The sequence below is a fragment of the Rhincodon typus genome, chromosome 12, assembly GCF_021869965.1.
Source record: "Rhincodon typus isolate 14 chromosome 12, sRhiTyp1.1, whole genome shotgun sequence".
NCBI classification, from domain to species: Eukaryota; Metazoa; Chordata; class Chondrichthyes; order Orectolobiformes; family Rhincodontidae; genus Rhincodon; species Rhincodon typus.
The window spans coordinates 48569001-48587745 of record NC_063343.1 but is presented as its reverse complement, the minus strand read 5'-3'; the positions used below and the strand labels follow the sequence as shown (position 1 = coordinate 48587745).

General features: G+C 40.4%; 1 protein-coding gene across 1 annotated transcript in view; it reads left to right on the top strand.

Moving 5' to 3' along the window:
- Window positions 1–2370: 2370 nt before the first annotated feature.
- Window positions 2371–18745, top strand: part of LOC109915393 (solute carrier family 22 member 5-like) — a 116285-nt gene continuing 99910 nt past the window's right edge. Inside the window, exon 1 of the mRNA XM_048603986.1 lies at window positions 2371–2528. Coding sequence (XP_048459943.1) covers window positions 2371–2528 — 158 coding nt within the window. The remainder of the gene's footprint in view (window positions 2529–18745) is intronic.

Sequence of the window (18745 nt, the reverse complement as noted above, 5' to 3'; positions counted from 1 at the left end):
CTTCTTCACTGTCCACCACACCACCAGTTTTGGTGTCATCTGCAAACTTACTAACCATACCTCCTACGTTCACAACCAAATCATTTATATACATGACAAAAAGCAGTGGACCCAGCACTGATCCTTGCGGCACACCGCTAGTCACAGGCCTCCAGTCTGAAAAACAACTCTCTCCCACCATCCTCTGTCTCCTACTTTTGAGTCAATTTTGTAGTTCTCCCTGTATTCCATGTAATCTAACCTTGTTAAGTGTGTCTACCATGGAGAACCTGTCGAGCACCTTACTGAAGTCCATATAGACAACATCCACCGCTCTGCCTTCGTCACTTTTTCAAAAAATTCAATCAAGTTAGTGAGACACGATTTCTCATGCACAAAGCCTTGTTGACTATCCCTAATCAGTCCTTGCCTTTCCAAATATATGTAAATCCTGTCCTTCAGAATCCTCTCCAACAACTTGCTCACCACTGGTGTCAGGCTCACCTGTCTATAGTTCCCTGGCTTTTTCTTACCACCTTTCTTAAATAATGGCACCACATTAGCCAACCTCCAGTCTTCCGGCATCTCACTCACAACTATCGATGATACAAATATCTCAGCAAAGGGCCCAGAAATAACTTCCCTAGCTTCCCACAGAGTTTTAAGTTACACCTGATCAGGTCGCAGGGATTTATCCACCTTTATGCGTTTTAAGGCATCCAGCACCTCCTCCTCTGTAATATGGGCACTTTTCAAGATATTGCTATTTATTTCTTCAGTTATTTATTCAAGTTACACCATTCAGGGCTCAGGTGCTACAGTAAGATCTTTTCTCAGTGTCTATTTTCCGATATTTGGAATTATCTTCAAAACCACTGCACTTTTTTGAAAAGATTCATACAAACTTTCACCTCTACTGTGTCTTCAGTCTCTCACAACAACCCTCTTACTCCACACCTCCCTTCCCACACTATATCTCTGTGCATCTCCTATTCATCACTCATTTTTTCTTGAAAACACTCAGATGTTCTATGTAAGGAATAGTACTTAAAACCAAATTGTGTTTATGACTGAAAATAATTTAAAAAAGGTCTAATTCAATTATGGCTTTTGTAGCTATAAGATTAGAATACAAGGAGGTAGAAGATAAGTCGTTGTTGTACAAAGCTATGGTCAGACATAGATGGACTATGAACAAATGTAGGTACCACACCTTAGGAAGGATACTTGCGTTCCAAGGGTTATGTTAAGAGTGATTACAAAAACTAGGATTATAATCACTGGAATTTATAAAGTGAACATGTCATTTAATTGACATAAGCTGGTCATAACTGAAACAAAACAATTTATGCTGACTGGGAACTCTAACACAGGGCATTGTCTAAAAATCAGTGAGGTACCTTTCAGGAGTGAAATTCAAAAACACTTTTATGCAGAAAGGGTGGTTAAAATTTTAGTCTTCTCTTTCATAAATAGCAAGTAGTGCCATATCAATTCTTCATTTTAAATCTGAGATTGCTAATTTTTTGCCATCGAAAGGTATTAGTGGGTATGAAGTGAAGGTGCACATACAGAATTAAATTGCATACTCCTCATGATCTCGTTGAATGACCTAATGCCCTAATGACCTATACCCATTCCCATGATTTCAATCTTTTAGATTTGAAATATTCAGTTAACATCCTGCAGATGGTGCTTCAACTACATTCCACCTCAAAATATCTGAAACCTGCTGAGCTCTGTTTCCTGAATATAAACTCATCAGTCAGTTATTTTAATATTCCAGGATCACGCCAGAATTTTACCACAGAATTTTGTAAGCGAAAACACAGATCAGTAGCTTTACCCATGATGAGGAAAGAGGAATGAAAAAATATCTATATCTCATCTCTCATTCAGAACCACCATATTTCCTTAAAGAGTTTTGTCATGACTAAGAACTGTGGATTCTACTCAAAAGCTCATTGAAATAATCTTTTATTCCCTCGAAAGTCCTCTTTTCTATGCACCATATCAGTACTTCTCCGGCAACTGTTAATGGTCACATGATCTGGTCAATTATTTGCATAAGCTTGTCAAAATCCACATTGAACTTTGATACTCTCGTGCTTCCAGAATCCATTCCGAGATTTAAACTCAAAGGGTTGAATTTTCTATTTTATTTTGGCTAAGTATCAGCTTCATTGAGTTTTTTTTGGAGGGTTTCTCTCTTTGAGGTCTAAGACGAGCTCTTGCTCACTTAACCCCGCCCCTCTTGCCTGACTCTAGACTGATTCTACCCTGCTGAAGGACTAGCATCCATGATGTCCCTGCCATCTTTAAAAGGCAGCTGTACATCCCGATCTGCAATTCCGAAGCTTCCCTGCATGTCAAAAGGCTGTCTTTCCAAAGATGTCTCAAAAGGGGAAAAGGTTTCCACAATTCTCCCTCAATGATTTGGAGGTCCTAGCGAACAGGGTGCTCCAGAGGAAGGCTGTTCCACTTCCCAGAGAACTGGCAGACGAGGCCACACCTCTGGATCTTGGTAAAGTCACCAAGTCACCACTCAGGTCAGTGCAGTATCTACAGTCGGGACAAATGGCCAGCAGTGCTGCAAGAAGACCTTCTCCACTTTGACAGGATAAGCTCCACATTCCTCTCTCTGCCACCTCAATCTAAGTCTGTCTCTGCTACTGTACCCATCTCCCACCAAGGGAAACAATCTGCCTCTGTCATTATTGCCTGCAAAAACTTCCCTCATTTGCTCTCATCCCCTGCCAAACTTCTCACGCCACTAACCTTTCATGGCCTATGGGCTGGCTTCTCCATCAACCAGGATCATCTTTTGACTACCTGCACCAGCACTAATAACTGTGCCACCCACTTTCAACACCTCCCTTTTTCTCCCTAAAAGTTGAAAATGGCCAATAAAAGGGCAGAAAGAGCCATGATGGTTGTAGATTTCTGAAATCAGGATTCTCACCCACTTAAAGAAAAGAATTGTGTCTCTCACAGGAGAACACAGGGACTGTTGCTGTGGGGATGATGAGATCTCCATGCCCCAACAATTAGGTAGCTACCACACTTCATTCCAGTGCAATTCTCACATTAATCAGAGTCATTCATTGAATGCCATTTCTAACCATTGGATGTGATGCTTTATCTCTCTTGTGTCTTGCCAATGGGATAGCCATGGCTCCAACGGAGAAACCGGATACTCTGTCAGAAGGAACTTTCTTTATCTCTGAGCAAGAGAGTTCAGATGCCTCAGAAGAAGGCTCCTGTAACACTTACCAGCTCAGATACTGATACTTCAGTAGAGACATCAGGTTTTGAAAGTTTGGAAGCACAAGCTGGTGAACACCTCACTGCGACTGCTCTGTAGCTGGCTGAAGAAGAAATACCTCAGGCTACAGTCACTCAGAGAACTGCCTGAGACCAAGCACCTGCTCATCCCCAGGCAGAAGAGGATCCTGTGGTGCCAGTAATCAGGAACTTTGTTCACATGCTTTGGGCAGAACAAGAGTAGCAGGCAAGTTTTGGGTGGCAATGGTCCTCACAGTCCAAAGGTTGCAATGTGATGGGGACCCGAAGCGTGAAGAATGCAATTAACTGGCTACCTTCAGGGACAATTTGGTAGCTGAAATGGACAGACAGATCCAGCACTTACAGTCTGCTGGGTATGCACACAGACTCCATTGCCCAAGCCATCGCTCCTCAAGGCCAAAGGCATGGCGACAGTGGGACAGAATACCTCACTCCTGTAGCCTCTACCTCACCAGGTGAGATGGTGGAAGAACAACAAACAGGTTCCTCAAAGGTCTTCTCTCAGGGCACTCCAGAAGTGCGTAGCACCTCCACCACCACCTCGCTTGTCACCCTATGACCCTTGAATGTTTAAATTGAGTAGGGTCCAATTACCTCTGACAAGGAGGCCCTCAGCATGTCTGCATTGTCCAGACACAAATGCCCATAGGATTGCCAGACCAAATCTGTGAGGTTAACAGGCTCCACTGCCGAGCATACTCCATCCACTCTATCTGCGGGTCCTGGGACAACACTGAGACATTGTGGGAGGGTATGAAAAATAAATCCTTTTGTGAGCACATCAGGGGCAAAGGTGACATAAATTCTCAGTTTTCAAGAAGTGTTAATAGTTTTCCACTACATCTTTTTGGTTGATTCACTGTTTAGGCCTGAATGCAAGTGTGCCGTAAGGATGCCTAGCAGCATGTCTATACAGGATGTACCACAGATCGATGTCTGTGTTGAGAACTTGCTGCAACCTTTGGAAACAAAATGAAGAAGGAGCACATAGGGCACTGGGTTCTGCTGGCACCAATTTCCCTCTTGGTCAACCATTTGTATTCTTTTTCTAGCCTCTGTGTCCAAATGTATTGGTGTTGAATGAAGTGGTCAGTGATATCTAGGACAGGAACGGGTGAAGCATGCAAAGTGCCAATGTATTAGTGTTGGCGAGGTTGTAATTTTTGGTCTTCTATTGTACAGGGGTATGTGTAATGTTCTTGCCCTCCAAAGGAGCACACTTCAGTGGGTCTGCAGTCCCTTCCCTTACAGGTTGAATCACCTGCCACACCCACTCCTGGTGAGGTCACAGCCATTTTCTATCCCATTGCGTAGTTTCAATTTCCAGCACAACAGATGGTGACCCTTCTCCATGTTGCGCAATCCTGAACATCTAGATTCGCTTCCTGATAGGCCTTCCTGTGAACACTTCACACTTCCCTGCCCCCATTTAGCCCATCTATATAGAATATAGAATTCCTACAGTATGGAAACAGGCCCCTCAGCCCAACAAATCCAAACCAAGACCCTCAGAGTATCCCCACACAGACCCATCCCCAGACACTATGGGCAATTTAGCATGGCCAATCTACCTAGCCTGCACATCTTTGGATTGTGGAAGGAAACCGGAGCACCTGGAGGAAACCCACGCAAACACAAGAAGAATGTGCAAACTCCACACAGGCAGTCACCTGAGGGTGGAATCGAACCTGGGTTCCTGGCACTGTGAGGCAGCAATGCTAACCACTGAGGCACCGTGCCGCCCCAAATGAGCCTGCTCCTCCTAATTTTGTCCCTTGCCATATGAGGTAACCATGCCTAGCATTATCATACAAACTGACTCTCTCCCTTGGAGCCAGGGTGCTCCTGATCGTGATGCCACGACCTCCCCCCACAACACAAACACATACATTAGGCCAATCCATCCATACTTTACTATAATCCGCCCTTAGAAATACAGTAGCTAACCCTTCATAATTGCCATATCTTCTACCTCCTAATCTGCAGCCCCAATCTCCACAAATAGATTCCCAAGTCTCCTTTCTGCAGCAGCATAGCCCCTCCCCTGCTTATCTGCATCTCAGCCCACCTTTCCACTAGTTTCTGTGTGGAACCATGGACCGACTGTGCACCACCCCCTTGAGTGACCTAACTAGATACCTCAGATGAGAAATGCCCAGACCCCTGACTGGTGGTTATACATTTCCCTAACTGTGTTAGCCCTGTTCCCTGGACTGGTTGCTATGGGACCACAGGTCTTACTGCAGGTCACTCTTTGAAATCCAGAGGCAAGGACCCCTAACCAAGAATATTCAACTGAACCAGCGATAGTGGGAACTGCCAATGCTGGAGAATCTGAGATAACAAGGTGTAGAGCTGGATGAACACAGCAGGCCAAGTAGCATCAGAGGAGCAGGAAAGCTGCCATTTTGGGCATGGACCCTTCTTCAGAAATTCTCATCCAGCTCTACACCTCGTTATATCAGTGGTTTTCATGTACTGTTTTTTTCTCCCTCTGGGATATGGTGAATCATGGTTGTCTGCTTCTGGCTGACATGGTAATATAAGAAGTGCTTCCAAAGTAACCTTGGTAATTGGGATTTTCTGCTGAGAGCCAGCTTCCTTTACATTTAACTTACTTATCTGCAGATTGTGCTCCATATCCTTGCCGAGGTAGAAGAGGGGCTGCAACTGTACTGTTGGCACCTACAATAATCAAACTTTCTATAAACAGGCCAGAAAAGTTCTCCCTGCCCAGTGGTTGCAACGACGTCATTGAAAAATCACCAAAATTTTCCCAAGAATACATTGTGCACTTCCACCAACTTTGCAAGAACTAAATGCAGTCCAAAAGCATAACAAAGAAAGTTAGATGCCTTGCCTTTTAATAACATCAGTGAGGATGGAGAAGGTGGGAGGGTTCTTTGAACAGAAAAACACTGGCTCCATCAGTGTAGCTGAACAGAATTTTGTGGCCAGAGAAATTTCCTAGTTTTCCCAGCTACATATCAGAAGTGAAACGCAGTTGTTTGAAAGACAAGCTTAATCGAGGACTGTGATGGTATTTTGAACTATGACCTGTCAGAGGATTAAGAAAATGAAAACTATACTGTGTTTATATTAAGGATCATTGCTGTAATCCAAGCTCTCTGTGCATATCATTGAACATAGATTGGGCAATATATTACTACTGTTGGAATCCAGCCAGTCATTTCCATGACCAGAAGAGCATTTTTTTCTATAAAGGTGAGTGGTCATGTTAAAAACTATAAATGAATACTGTGCAAACAGCATTCTTTATCTAGCAATGAGTCCGTAATGATGTGATAAAGGAGAGAAAGAATGTGGGAGCAGCATATACTACACTGTTTTCAAGTATGTGCAATCCTAGGTTGGATTTTTTGGCAGAATTTGTGCAGTTTACTATGTTATGGTCCCAGCTGATGGTAATACTGGATAAATCAGATCCTTGATTGAAACCTAGCTTGATACGTTTTACTTTTGTAGTTTGGTTTTGGTGGTCAGTCACTGAACAAATCCACATGAGGCTGCCGATATACCTTTAAGAAAAGAACATACATTTATTAAATAAAATAAAAATAAACTGGACAATTTTGGAAGAATCTTATGATTAACACCAAAAAAAACTTTTCCTTACAGTCACTCAACCCCAGTGAAATATTAATCTATATTCACTCTTTAATGTCATTCTTAACTAATTAGGTCACAAATATTTATTTTTAGTGAATTCTTGTACACTCACTAGATGTGATTTTCTCCATCCTTCCTTAAGATGCACAGACAAACTAACTCACCAATATCTTTCTTTGAACCCCAAGAAAAGTTGAGGGTTTTGATCTCAACCCTATCTACTTGGACTGTTAAAATCACTTAAGACTTCTTTCCAGCTCTGGTAGCCTGGAAAATACTAAAGTAAACTGTTGTTCTGCTATAATAGTCATTTCTTCCAAACTAAATCTGCTTCTGACCTTTGGTTCGTCTTTTTGTAGGTCACAAAGGCTGAACTTAGTAAACACTTCAGCAATAATCTCATCATGTATTTCCCTTGTCATCTTGCTTAAGTCACAAATTTTTTTGGAAAAGCTCTTTTGACCTTGTTCTGAAATAACGTTTCTCAATAAAAATAAGACACCTTCACAAGACTAAAAATCAAAAAGCCATTTGTCTCTACTTTAGAATCCAACTTCCCAAGTTATAACACTGTACTGTGAACTTTCACCACATCTGTCAGTTTAAGTTCTAATTCTACATCTTCCCAAAGTATATTTTCAATATAAATGAGATACAAGAGAGCACTTGACAAGGAAAATCATGATATTCAAGAAGGGTTCTTCAACAAATTAAAACAGCCACCCTGTTGGGGAGTGCTGTAATTTGGAAAAGGGAAGTGTCCTATTTTCACTTTTAAAAGAATGCACGAGTGTTGTATATGTATCCATTGAACTAATATTATCTCATAGCAATGAACATTCGTATCAAATCCTTATATAAAATGAAATACCACAGATGCTGGAAATCTGAAATAAAAACAGAAAGTTCTGCAAAAACTCAACCAGTGTGGCAACATATGTGGTGAGAGAAACAGAATTTAGGTTTTGAGTCTGGAACTGAAAGGGGCTACTGGTGGTTTTAATGCTGTTGTCAGAATGGAAGAGAGAGCAAAAGGAACAACTCAGTGGAAATCCAGATGAAGACGTGTTGGAACCATTGACTCATCCTCACCCTCTGTCAACAGCATAAAAGCTATAATTTTCCAACTCCTTTCAATTCTGAAGAAGAATCATATCAGACTCAAAATTATAACTCTGTTTTCCTTTCCATAGATGCTGCCACAGCTGTTAAGTTTCTCCAGCACTTTCTGTTACAGTACCAAATCCTTAGTTTTCCTTTCAGTTTGAAGATATAAACGTGGTTATTTACCTGCAATATCTGAATTATTATTGTCGTAAGCTTTTTATCGTGGTTTTAGAGCAATTAGGAATCTTCCAGCATGTTGATCTCATCTTATTATCCAATTTTTGAAGAACTGAAACTATTAGGCAACTCAACTAGAAGCCTGGAAATTTGATTGTGTGTGTAAGATTAGGTGCAAGAACCATGTGAATTTGGGGCAGGGATCTTATCATTATCAATGCTGGCTATTGGCTACATGTTTCTTTGGGACAAATAACTCAACAGTGGCAGTGTCAATTCTGTCCCATTTAATGTGGAGATGGTTTTATTGGTAACACTATTACTTTGGACATTTTCTAGTCCAAAGTACCGCGCAAATGCAAGTTGTTGTTAGTGAGGTCTAGCTGTAACTTTACAAAGGAAAAGAAAAATGGCTACAAGAGCTGTTGATCAGATCTTTGGAGAACCTGTTCCAATTGATGGACAGAAGGGGACTTGAGGGGTTTGAACGTTTTCTATGTAACAATATTGCTATCAGTGGGAGAAGGTGGCTAAGAAAGTAATGTGAGGAGTTTAGTTCTCATGGAATAGCTTTAGTGACAAGCAACGGTTAAATAATTTCAAAGCAATTGTCCAAATAAGATTTCTGTTTTCTACTCTCTCTTGACATCTTTATCCACCTACAACTGCAGTACATGGTGTATAGAGATAATTTATTCTGAAAATAGCTACTGAATTTGCGTAAAGATGTCTATCACAGGGGCATCAGGCAACTAAAGCTTCAATGTGTAGGGTTCCAGAAAGTCTTCAGCCTTACCATCCCTTGTATATAGTTATATTTAATAAAGACTATTAATTTTCACCTACAGTACCTGATCTGAACACATGATAGCATCAGTTAGCAGACCCATAGAAAGAAAGGCAAAAAGTGAGGAGCTCTGAGGGCTGAAGGATAACGCCAGTCCACAAGTCGATTGCAAAAGTGCAGAAAAACCCAGCAGTGTTGGGAAGCAAGTGGCGAAGAAATTCAAGATCCACCCAGGCATCGGACTATGCTCAAAGCTGGCAATGTGTGAGAGAATTGCCACAGCATAGAATGTGGCAATTCACAAGAAAAATCAGTCAGCCACAGTGAGCAATAAACTCCTGTACATCAGAAAAATTACAGAAAGATATAACTGCAAGAGAGGAATCTGTGCAACATTATGAAAGGGCAGAAAAAAAATCAGGTATTTCAGTCACCATAGCAAATATACTGATGATTGAGAAAACTGTGCTTTTTACCAGACCTCTCGGCCATGTGAGATCCCTGACTAGACTGTGCATTGGGTAAAATGATGTGGACATTTTAGTAAATACTATACTGACTCAGGCCTCTGTGGAAGACCAGATAAAGTCCTGGTCAGTGTGTTATACTTTACTCATTCATTCATGGAATTTGGGCATCACCAGCTGGGCCAGCATTCATTATCAAATTGCCCAGAGGGCAGTTAAGAGTCAACCACATTGCTCTGGAGTCGCATGTAGGCCAGAGCAGGTAAGAACTGGAGATTGTCTTCCCTAAAGAACATTAATGAGCCAGATAGGCTTTTCCTGACAATCAGCAATGGTCATCATTAGACTCTTATTTCCAGATTATTATTGAATTTAAACTCCACAATCTGCCATGGAAGGATTTGAGCCCAGGCCCCCAGAGCATTTCCTGGGTCGTTAGATTGATAATCTACTGTTAACTCCACTAGGTCATCACCTCCAGTGTATGTAATCAATGTCATTCTCATCAGACAAGGCCCAGCAAAAGACATTGCAAAATATGATAGTGTAGTTAAACCTTTCATTTCTATTTCAGCTTAAAATAAAGGCCCACATTAGACTGGGCAAAGTTTAAACAGCGCTGCCTTGGAGCAGGAGAAAACATGGATATATTTGCAAACAAACATATTGCTATGTGGATAATTGCCTATATGGTTCCTAGAAAGATGAGCTCATATGGAGCATACAGACGTGGGCGTGTAGGATGGAGCTGTTTCAGAGATTTTAATATTACAATGAAGATTAACCATTATCACAAACAATGCAGTTTGCTAAACAGGCTAAACTTTGCCAGCAGAACTGATTCCTTGTCCAACAAGAGAGGAAATTTCCCCAGAGTCAGTCCACTGACTCTGACATAGTCCACTGTATTTCTCATAGAGCTACAAACATGCTGGGACAATGCAACCACAAGGCAAGAACTCTTATTATTGCTTCTTGTCTCCAGTGTGATGAGATAGCTCTACTTTTAGTGTTACCGTGTCCAGCCAGCAGTATTGATTTTTAAAATTTATTTATGGGTTATGGGCATTTGCTAGCTAGGCAAACGTTTATTGCTCGCCCCTAATTGGGCTTCAGAAGGTAGTGGTAAGTTGCATTATTGAACAGCTGCAGTCCAGGTGATTTAGGTCTGCACGCAGTGCTGTTAAGGATAAAGTGCCAGGATTTTAACCCAGTGATGGTGAATAATAAAAATATCATTGTGGTTTGGAGAGAAACTTGTCAGTGGTGGTGTTTCATGTAATCTTTGCCCTGTCCTCCTAAATTTGGAGGTCATGGATTTGGAAGGTGTTGTTTTGGTGAGTTGCTGCAGCTACCCAACATATTCAAAGAGCTGAGAGGGTGGGGATTGATATGCACTGGTCATTCTTCCTTCTTGCTTAATTTACAAACATTTTCTGTGCCATTTATAGAGAAAGTGGTACCACCATTGAGGGAAAAGGTCATGTTGATGCTTCCACTTCTTCTATTTGTTTCTAAATGATTCAGCTGTTAAATGTTCTCGAGTAAAGGCTGTATATTTTTATTTTTCTACATTTTTGATTGTGTATTGAAATGGGAAAGAAGAACTGTTTTAAAAATGAGACTGTTAAATGGATTATTGCACTTTTTAAAAGCAAGTTACTTGATACTCATTGCAAATGACGTCTACACTGCTGCTTGCTCAAGCAGTCGGGGAAGAACTGCTAAAGATGGGCTGAAGCCAGGGACATGTACAAAGGGATTTTTGGCCAGTGACAAGTAGCTGGTTGGTGTGTGGAATGGTGACCAGTTGTTGATGACAAAGGCCTCCCAGGTAGCTAAATGGGTGTGAATGTTCAGTCAGAAGCATTTGGACCTCCAAAAATGTCCTTTCCTCTGCAGTGAGAAACACCTCAAGTTTGAAGAAAGCCAGTCTGTTTCTTCTTAGTAGTTGCTGGAAACTGTGCATTTTAATAAATAAGTCAGAAACTTTATAAGTGTGGACCAGTCAGTCTGTATCCCCTGCAAGGATGAGCAAGTACCTAGGTAGGAAGATCTAGGAGCTGCAAGTCCAAAAGTATTATTGAACTGCCTTCTCAGTCTTTCCGTCTGCCCATTTTTTTGTCTGTGTCTGTTTGTTTGTGTGTGTGCATGTTTGTCTGAGTGGGGACTTGCATTTAAAGGGGGTGAGAGTTTTAACTAGTAGAGTTAAATATTGAGAGTTCATAATTGCTTACTGGGGCTAAATTTTATTTAATTCAAAATGTAATTCTTATTAAGTGCAGGAACTTTCTGTCAACCAAAGTTTATAAAAGTATGCAAAGTTCCCAAATTACCTGTCAGGCAGGTAATTTGGGAACTTTGCATACTTTTATAAACTTTCTAACTTCTGTGGTGATTTTGGGAATAGTGAGGCTCGATTTCTGGTGCACTGCCCCAAAGAGGCATTATACATTATTAAAATTGCATTGTTAGCAAACAAAGTATCAGGATTATGTGCTGTTTAATTATGGTCTTATGAAAGACACTGATGTCATGTGGTCCTTTGTGAATGACTTCTTGTATGTCAAAGGAGTGCCACATTGTTTCAGGTCAAAATAATAAATAAATATTGGAGGCTTGCATTTATGGTTTAGGTTCAGTGTTAGAAGAAACTCACTTTTTTGGATTCACAATAAACAGTGAATACCTTTGAAGGAAAGCAGTTTTTGTTAAGTTTGAAGACAGTTCTAAATCCTAAAATGGTTTAGCTTTGTAACTTAATTTTTTTGAAAGAGAAACAGTTAAAGAATGGAACAACCTGTGAATGAACATTACATTGGAACAAAGTTTCATATAAAAATTTCTAAAGACAATTTAAACTGCACAGACTTAGTATCAAGATATATTTTGACCTTCCTAATTTGACTCATCACTTTGGACAACAAAGAAGTGCTTTCTTTTAAATTAATTTGTTTCAGGGAGCAGAATTATTGTGAAGTTACACAAACCAGCTACAATATATTGACATGCTTTGCAATTCTCCAGAACAATTGGATGTTGGTTAGGCAGCATTTAGCATCAATTAGAAATTTGGGATGATATGAATCATTAGGATGTGGCACTACATCCTCTACTGCTTAGAGGCATATGGCCTCTAAGCAGTCAGAAGTATTTTGGTGGTATCTCCTTATCTCAGTTGAGGTCTATAAATTTATCAAGGTTGCAGAAAACATGTAAGGGAAAGAATGTTCCCACAAGTGACTGACATCTTCATCAGGAGGAGGTAGAAGGAATCAATCATGAATTGGGCACACGCTGCTTTATCAATCTGAGCCTGATCATGTGCATTGGTGAGTTCAATTACAGTTCAGGTATGCCACTGATCTTACACAGAGCTTGTGACTAGTAGTGATTGATCAACTATAACCTTCAGTGGTTAGACGTACATTATGAAGGCAGAAGAAGAACTTCAGCCAACAGATAGAACAAGGGGTATACATGTCGGTAGCGAGAAGTCATGATCTTGTGTTTTAACTTTAAATCATTGATCCACTGCCTTTGTTTAATATCATTCTTTGTCCTTAACAAATTCTGTGAAATGTCTGAAAACATATTTTGACATAGAGTGGTCTTGTTGTTAATCAGGATCCTTACATTGGCTTTTTCAGCTCAGCCTACAGACCGGTTGACTACCGATTGCAGATATCACATTGATGATATTCAGTTCTCTGTTCCTCATACTATTCTTCTGCTTAATGATTTTGGCCTTCATGAAAAGCGTTATAATTATTTTAAATTTTGTAAAGGTTATGTCTTTTTATTTTTGTGCTTTCTGAAATTGTGGACTGAAAAAACTGCTTTAACACCAGCGTTTTGAAGGAATGCTGCATATTTAGAAAAGTTAGTAACCAGACGTTTATGGCAAACATTGTTTAAACAGCTGCTTGAACAAGCAGGTGCAGCAAAAAAGTAAGAAATCAAATGTTGGCCTTTATTACAAGAGGATTTGAACACGGGGTAAAAATGTCTTATTACAGTTGAGGTTTGGTAAGATCATTTTTTGAATATTGTGTGCAATTTTGGTCTGCTTGCTGGAGGAAAGACTTATTGACTGTAAAGGTCACGTAACAAAGGTTCACCAAAATAATTCCTTGATTGGAGGGATTATATACAGTACAGCACAGGAACAGGCCCTTTGGCCCACCAAGACTGTGTTGATCCCTAATCCTTATTTAGACCCACTACTTATTGCCCATAAGTGGTTTCTATCCCTCTATTTGCTTCATGTTGATGTGTCTATCAAGATATGCCTTAAATGTTACTAACATGCCTGCTTCCACCACTTCCACTGCCAGTACATTCCAGGCATCCACGACCCTGTGTGTGAAAACTTTTCCCTGCACTTCTCCCCAAACTTTCCCTCTCTCACATTGACCCTGTGCCCTCTTGTAGTTGACCTGCCCACACTTGGAAAAGCCTCTGAATATCCACCTTATCTATGCCTCTCATAATTTTGTAGACCTCTATCAGATCACCCATCAGCCTCCATCTTTCCAGTGAAAACAATCCGAGTTTATCCAACCTCTCCTTGTAACTAAAACCCTGCAGTCCAGGCAACATCCTGGTAAACCTTCTCTGCACCCGCTCCAAAGCATCCACATCCTTCTAGTAGTGTGGCAACTAGAACTGCATGTAATATTCCAAATGGGGCCTAACTAGAGCTTTATACACCTGTAAAAACCTTGCCCACTTTTATGTGCGATGCCCTGGCCGATGAAGGCAAGCGTATTGTATGCCTTCTTGACCATCTTGTCCGCCTGTGTTACCAATTTCATGAATCTGTGGGCCTGTACACTCAGATTCCTCTGAATGACAATGGAAAGACTAAATAGATTGGGCCTGTATTCTCTGGAGTTTAGAAAAATGAGAGGTAATCTCTTTGAAAAATACAAAATTCCTACAATCAATGAAAGGGTGGTTGTGGGAAGAAAGTTTCCTTTAGCGGGGGGGAGGGGGTGTTAGTATGGGAGTTTAGTCTCAATACAGGGAATACCCATTTGTGACTGAGCTGAGCAAGAATTTCTTGACTCAGAGGATGGTGAATCTTTGGAATTACCCACCTGAAAGAGCTATGAAAGCTCAATGATTAAAGATGTTGAAGAATGAGACTGATAGATTTCTGCATATAAAAACATCAAGGATGTAGGGATAGTACAAGACAATGGTGTTGAAGTAGAAGGTCAGTCATTATCTCAAATGAATAGTGGAGTGGACCTGAAGGCCTGAAAGTCTACAGCTGCTCCTGTTTCTTAAGTTTTTACTTCTAGTATTTATTAATATCTAACATCTTTGTTAAAAATAATTTCATGAACTTGGGAATTATAAAAGATAAAATGACTGCAGAACTACTGTCTCATTAGAGAGAGTAGATGGCAGTTAATACAGTATGGAGGTGGAGGTACACACATGTCAGGCAGCATCAGAGGGGCAGGAGAGTTGACATTTTGGCTTGGACTCTTCATCAGGACTTCAGCCAGTCATTGAAAGGGTGATTGTGGGAAGGATTTTTCCCTTGACTTCAGCCAGTCCTGATGAAGGATCTCAAACCGAAACATTGATTCACCTGCTCCTCTGATACTGCCTGACCTGCTGTGCTCCTCCGGCTCCACACTGTATTGACTCTGACTCCAGCATCTGCAGTTCTTGCTATCTCTGTTGATGGTAGTTAAACTTGAGGGTCACCATGTCTCGGGGAAGAGACAGATTGAGAGGGAGACTCTTTTGTGGTAACTGCAGCTGGTGTAGGAATTGAATTCACAATGTTGGTATCACTCAACATTGTAAACAAGCCACCCAGCCACTGAGCTAACCAAATCCGCTACTTGTGTGGTGCAATTAAAATGAAGATATGGAAGGTTACATTGATTTGTCAACTTTGAAAGTGTTGCATGATTTACAGGCATGTCCAAAATTGGTTGTAGATGGTGGAGTGAGATGTAATGGCTGAATAGCCTTTTCGTGCTTGTACATTCTGTAAATTCTTTTACTGTATATATAGGTTTTACAAGATTGAAGCTAAACTATTTGTCTTGTGATCACAACCATTTACCAAAATACATGCCTTGTAAATTAATAAACTTGTTATGCAAAAGAAAAATCTAAGATTATTTTCCATTTCTGTATCTACGTGACAGCATTTGTTAACATTCAAATACTTGGCTGAAGAAATCCTCTTTAATGTGGCTTATCACATTTAAATGAGATTTGTTGTGGAATTTTCAAATTTAAATAAAACATTATTGTTTTTATGTCTCCTGTGCTACTTGTTGGGTTAATGGTAAGTTATCAGATGATGCTAAACTTAACAATCTTTTAATTTAATGGATGTTGAATCCCACTTAATAAGTTCTTCTGGAACACAATGAGCCCTAGGTACAAATATGCGGTATAACAGCTCTTGGTACTGTCACCTTCACCCTCACTTCCCTTCAAAAGCATCTGTGGGGACTCTATGGACTTCATAGTCACCAAGATTGAGATTGTCTGTTTGATTAGCTGCATCTGTCATGTTCCTTCCTTCACATTGCCCAGAGGGCCAAACTTCCTCTAACATTCCTCTGTTCCCTAACCCTGAGTTGCCCCAGTTCTATTCCTATCTCCACTCATGCTCTCTCTGAATTTAACTGTGTCTAGACTATCATTGTTTGGGATTAGTAAAAACGTCCTTCAATTAAAGCTATTGTATTCAGACTCCATTACAAACCTTGTGTCCCAGCCTCCCTAAGTCCATCCTGTCCCCAGAAAATGAGACCAAAGCAAATTATTCACAAATTAGTGTCATATTTGATCTGGAGATGAGTTACTGACTGTATATCTGTGCAATCACAAAAACCATTAATTTTCACTTCTGTACAAATTCCCAATTCAACTCCTGTCTCAGCTCATCAACTGTTGGAACCTTGACCTGTGCTTTTGTTACTGCTCAAGGTGATGATTTCAATCTTTTGGGAGTTGAAATGACTAACATCCAAAATCCACAACCACGTGAAAATAAAACACTGTGGATGCTGGAAATACTGGAAACACTTGGCAAGACTGGCCTGGGGAGAGAAACATCAGGCAGAATTTTGTAGGAATCTGAGCAATCTGGGCAATGGAGAGATTTGTAGCAGAATCAGATGAGAAGTTCAGTGAGGCTTATTTTGATTTCAGGAACATTTTGTTCCATTGTTTATGCTTTTGCTGAGCAGCGAAGCGAAGTTCTAGCCAGGGAGCAGCAAGTTGCCAGTTGAAGGGGATTAATGCTTGTTAACAACAACACATACCTGCCCAATGAGCTTGATGCATTCTATTTTTTAACACTGTTTAGTCCCATTTACATTCGCACTGTGGCCCTGTTTTAATAACCTAGGGCACTGGGAAAGTGTACTGGCCTCCCATTACCACCCACTAACACCCCCAAAACAAAACATCTTTAGGCAGAATGTTGATCCTTGCTCAGTTTCCTAGCAGAATCCCCTTGGTCAACATTTACTAGCAGTTGCTTATTCCTAGCTTTCCTGTCACATGCTAAACACCCTTGTCTATATCCTAAAATCCTCCTTCTATTTTTGCCTTCACCTCTTGCGCTTTTATTTCCCCTCCTGTGTCCAAGCAATGTAAATCATCCCAGTGGTGACTGTGAAATGCCTCATCTGATGCTGCTTACTGCTATTGGCATGAACCAGAGGACAATATAATAGCAAATAATCACATGCAATGCTTAAAGATCACAGGCTTAAGAAAGGTCAACTGCCACGATCATGTTTGAGCAGAACCACGATGTGGAGATGCCGGTGTTGGAATGGAATGGACAAAGTCAGAAGTCACACAACACCAGGTTTTGTTAGGTGTTGGACTATAACCTGGTGTCGTGTGACTTCTGATTGCGTTTGAGCAGCACCATGAAAGATTCAGTGAAAAATTAGACTTGTGTGTGGATCATTTAAAATGCATTCAGTAATTCAATGTTAAACTATGCTTATGGCAGATTCCATTCATAAAAGTAGCCATAATTATCTAGAATGCCTGTTAATAATTAATACTATGATTGGAGTTTTCATTGTTAAGGAGTGGCTCTACTTGCCATGTCATACCTAGATATTTGATAAGTGCTATCTTATACCCATTTCATAACCCATAGACTTTTTTTCCTCTTTCCTGAAAAACAATGTTAAATTAAACTTTTTAATACGTTCCTCTTTTTCTATTCATTTTAACCACTGAGTTTTAAGAGTTCTCAGTTCTAGTGCATTGCATGTGAGGCTTTTAGTGGGAGAGCATTGTTGATTAGTTTTATTTGCAGTCAGTATTTTGGACATTTGTGCTGATATCTGGGCCACTTGTATATTGTGTCTGCAACGTTTGATAGGAGGAAGAACTTTGTAGCAATTATACTTTTGTCATTGTTTATTCTTTCACAGGAATGTATGAGAGGATTTAAAAATGAAGCAGTTATTAACATGCAAATTTGCTGTTTTTCAGTAATAACAACTGAGAATAAGTTCATCGTTATAAAAAATTGAATATTTCATTTCATTTAACATAATGCCAAGAAATAAGAGCAACAATAGTCTCTCAAGCCTGCTCTTCCATTCAATAAGATTGAGGCTGATCTGATTATCCCATTAGATCCATTTTCCTATTGCCACTATTGACGCCTCTGCCAATACGAGAAAGGGTTGGTTGAGGTAGTTTGCTGTCACTAATCTTCATTTAATGTGTACTTCCCCTAGAGCTTGTCTAATGATAGAAGATACAGTTCTTAGTTATCATAGGAACATAGGAACAGGAGTAGGGCATTCAGCCCCTCAAGCCTGTTCCACCATTCAATGAGATCATAGCTGATCTTTGGCCTAACGTCATGTATCTGCCTTTGGCCCATATCCCTTCATTCCCTTGTATAACAAAAAAAAGAGCAGAACCTGTGCCACTCGTGTTTATAGCTGTCAGCCAGGGCTCCCTGATTGGACCAATTTAACAGCCTCAGTTAGGGAACTCATATTCTATGAGGTCCGCCTGGCTGACCTCATTCTAATCACTATACTAACCTATCAGCTCCCTCAGAATCTTACATGTTTTACTAAGGTCACTTGGCATTCTTCTGAACATCAATTAGTATAGGCCCAACCTGCTCAATCTTCCCTCAAAATACAACCGCTTTTGCTTGGATAAAAATATAATCTTGTTTAAATATCCCTTCTTGTCAGTTTTAGTCATGTGACCTCAACACACACACACACACACACACACACACACACACACACACACA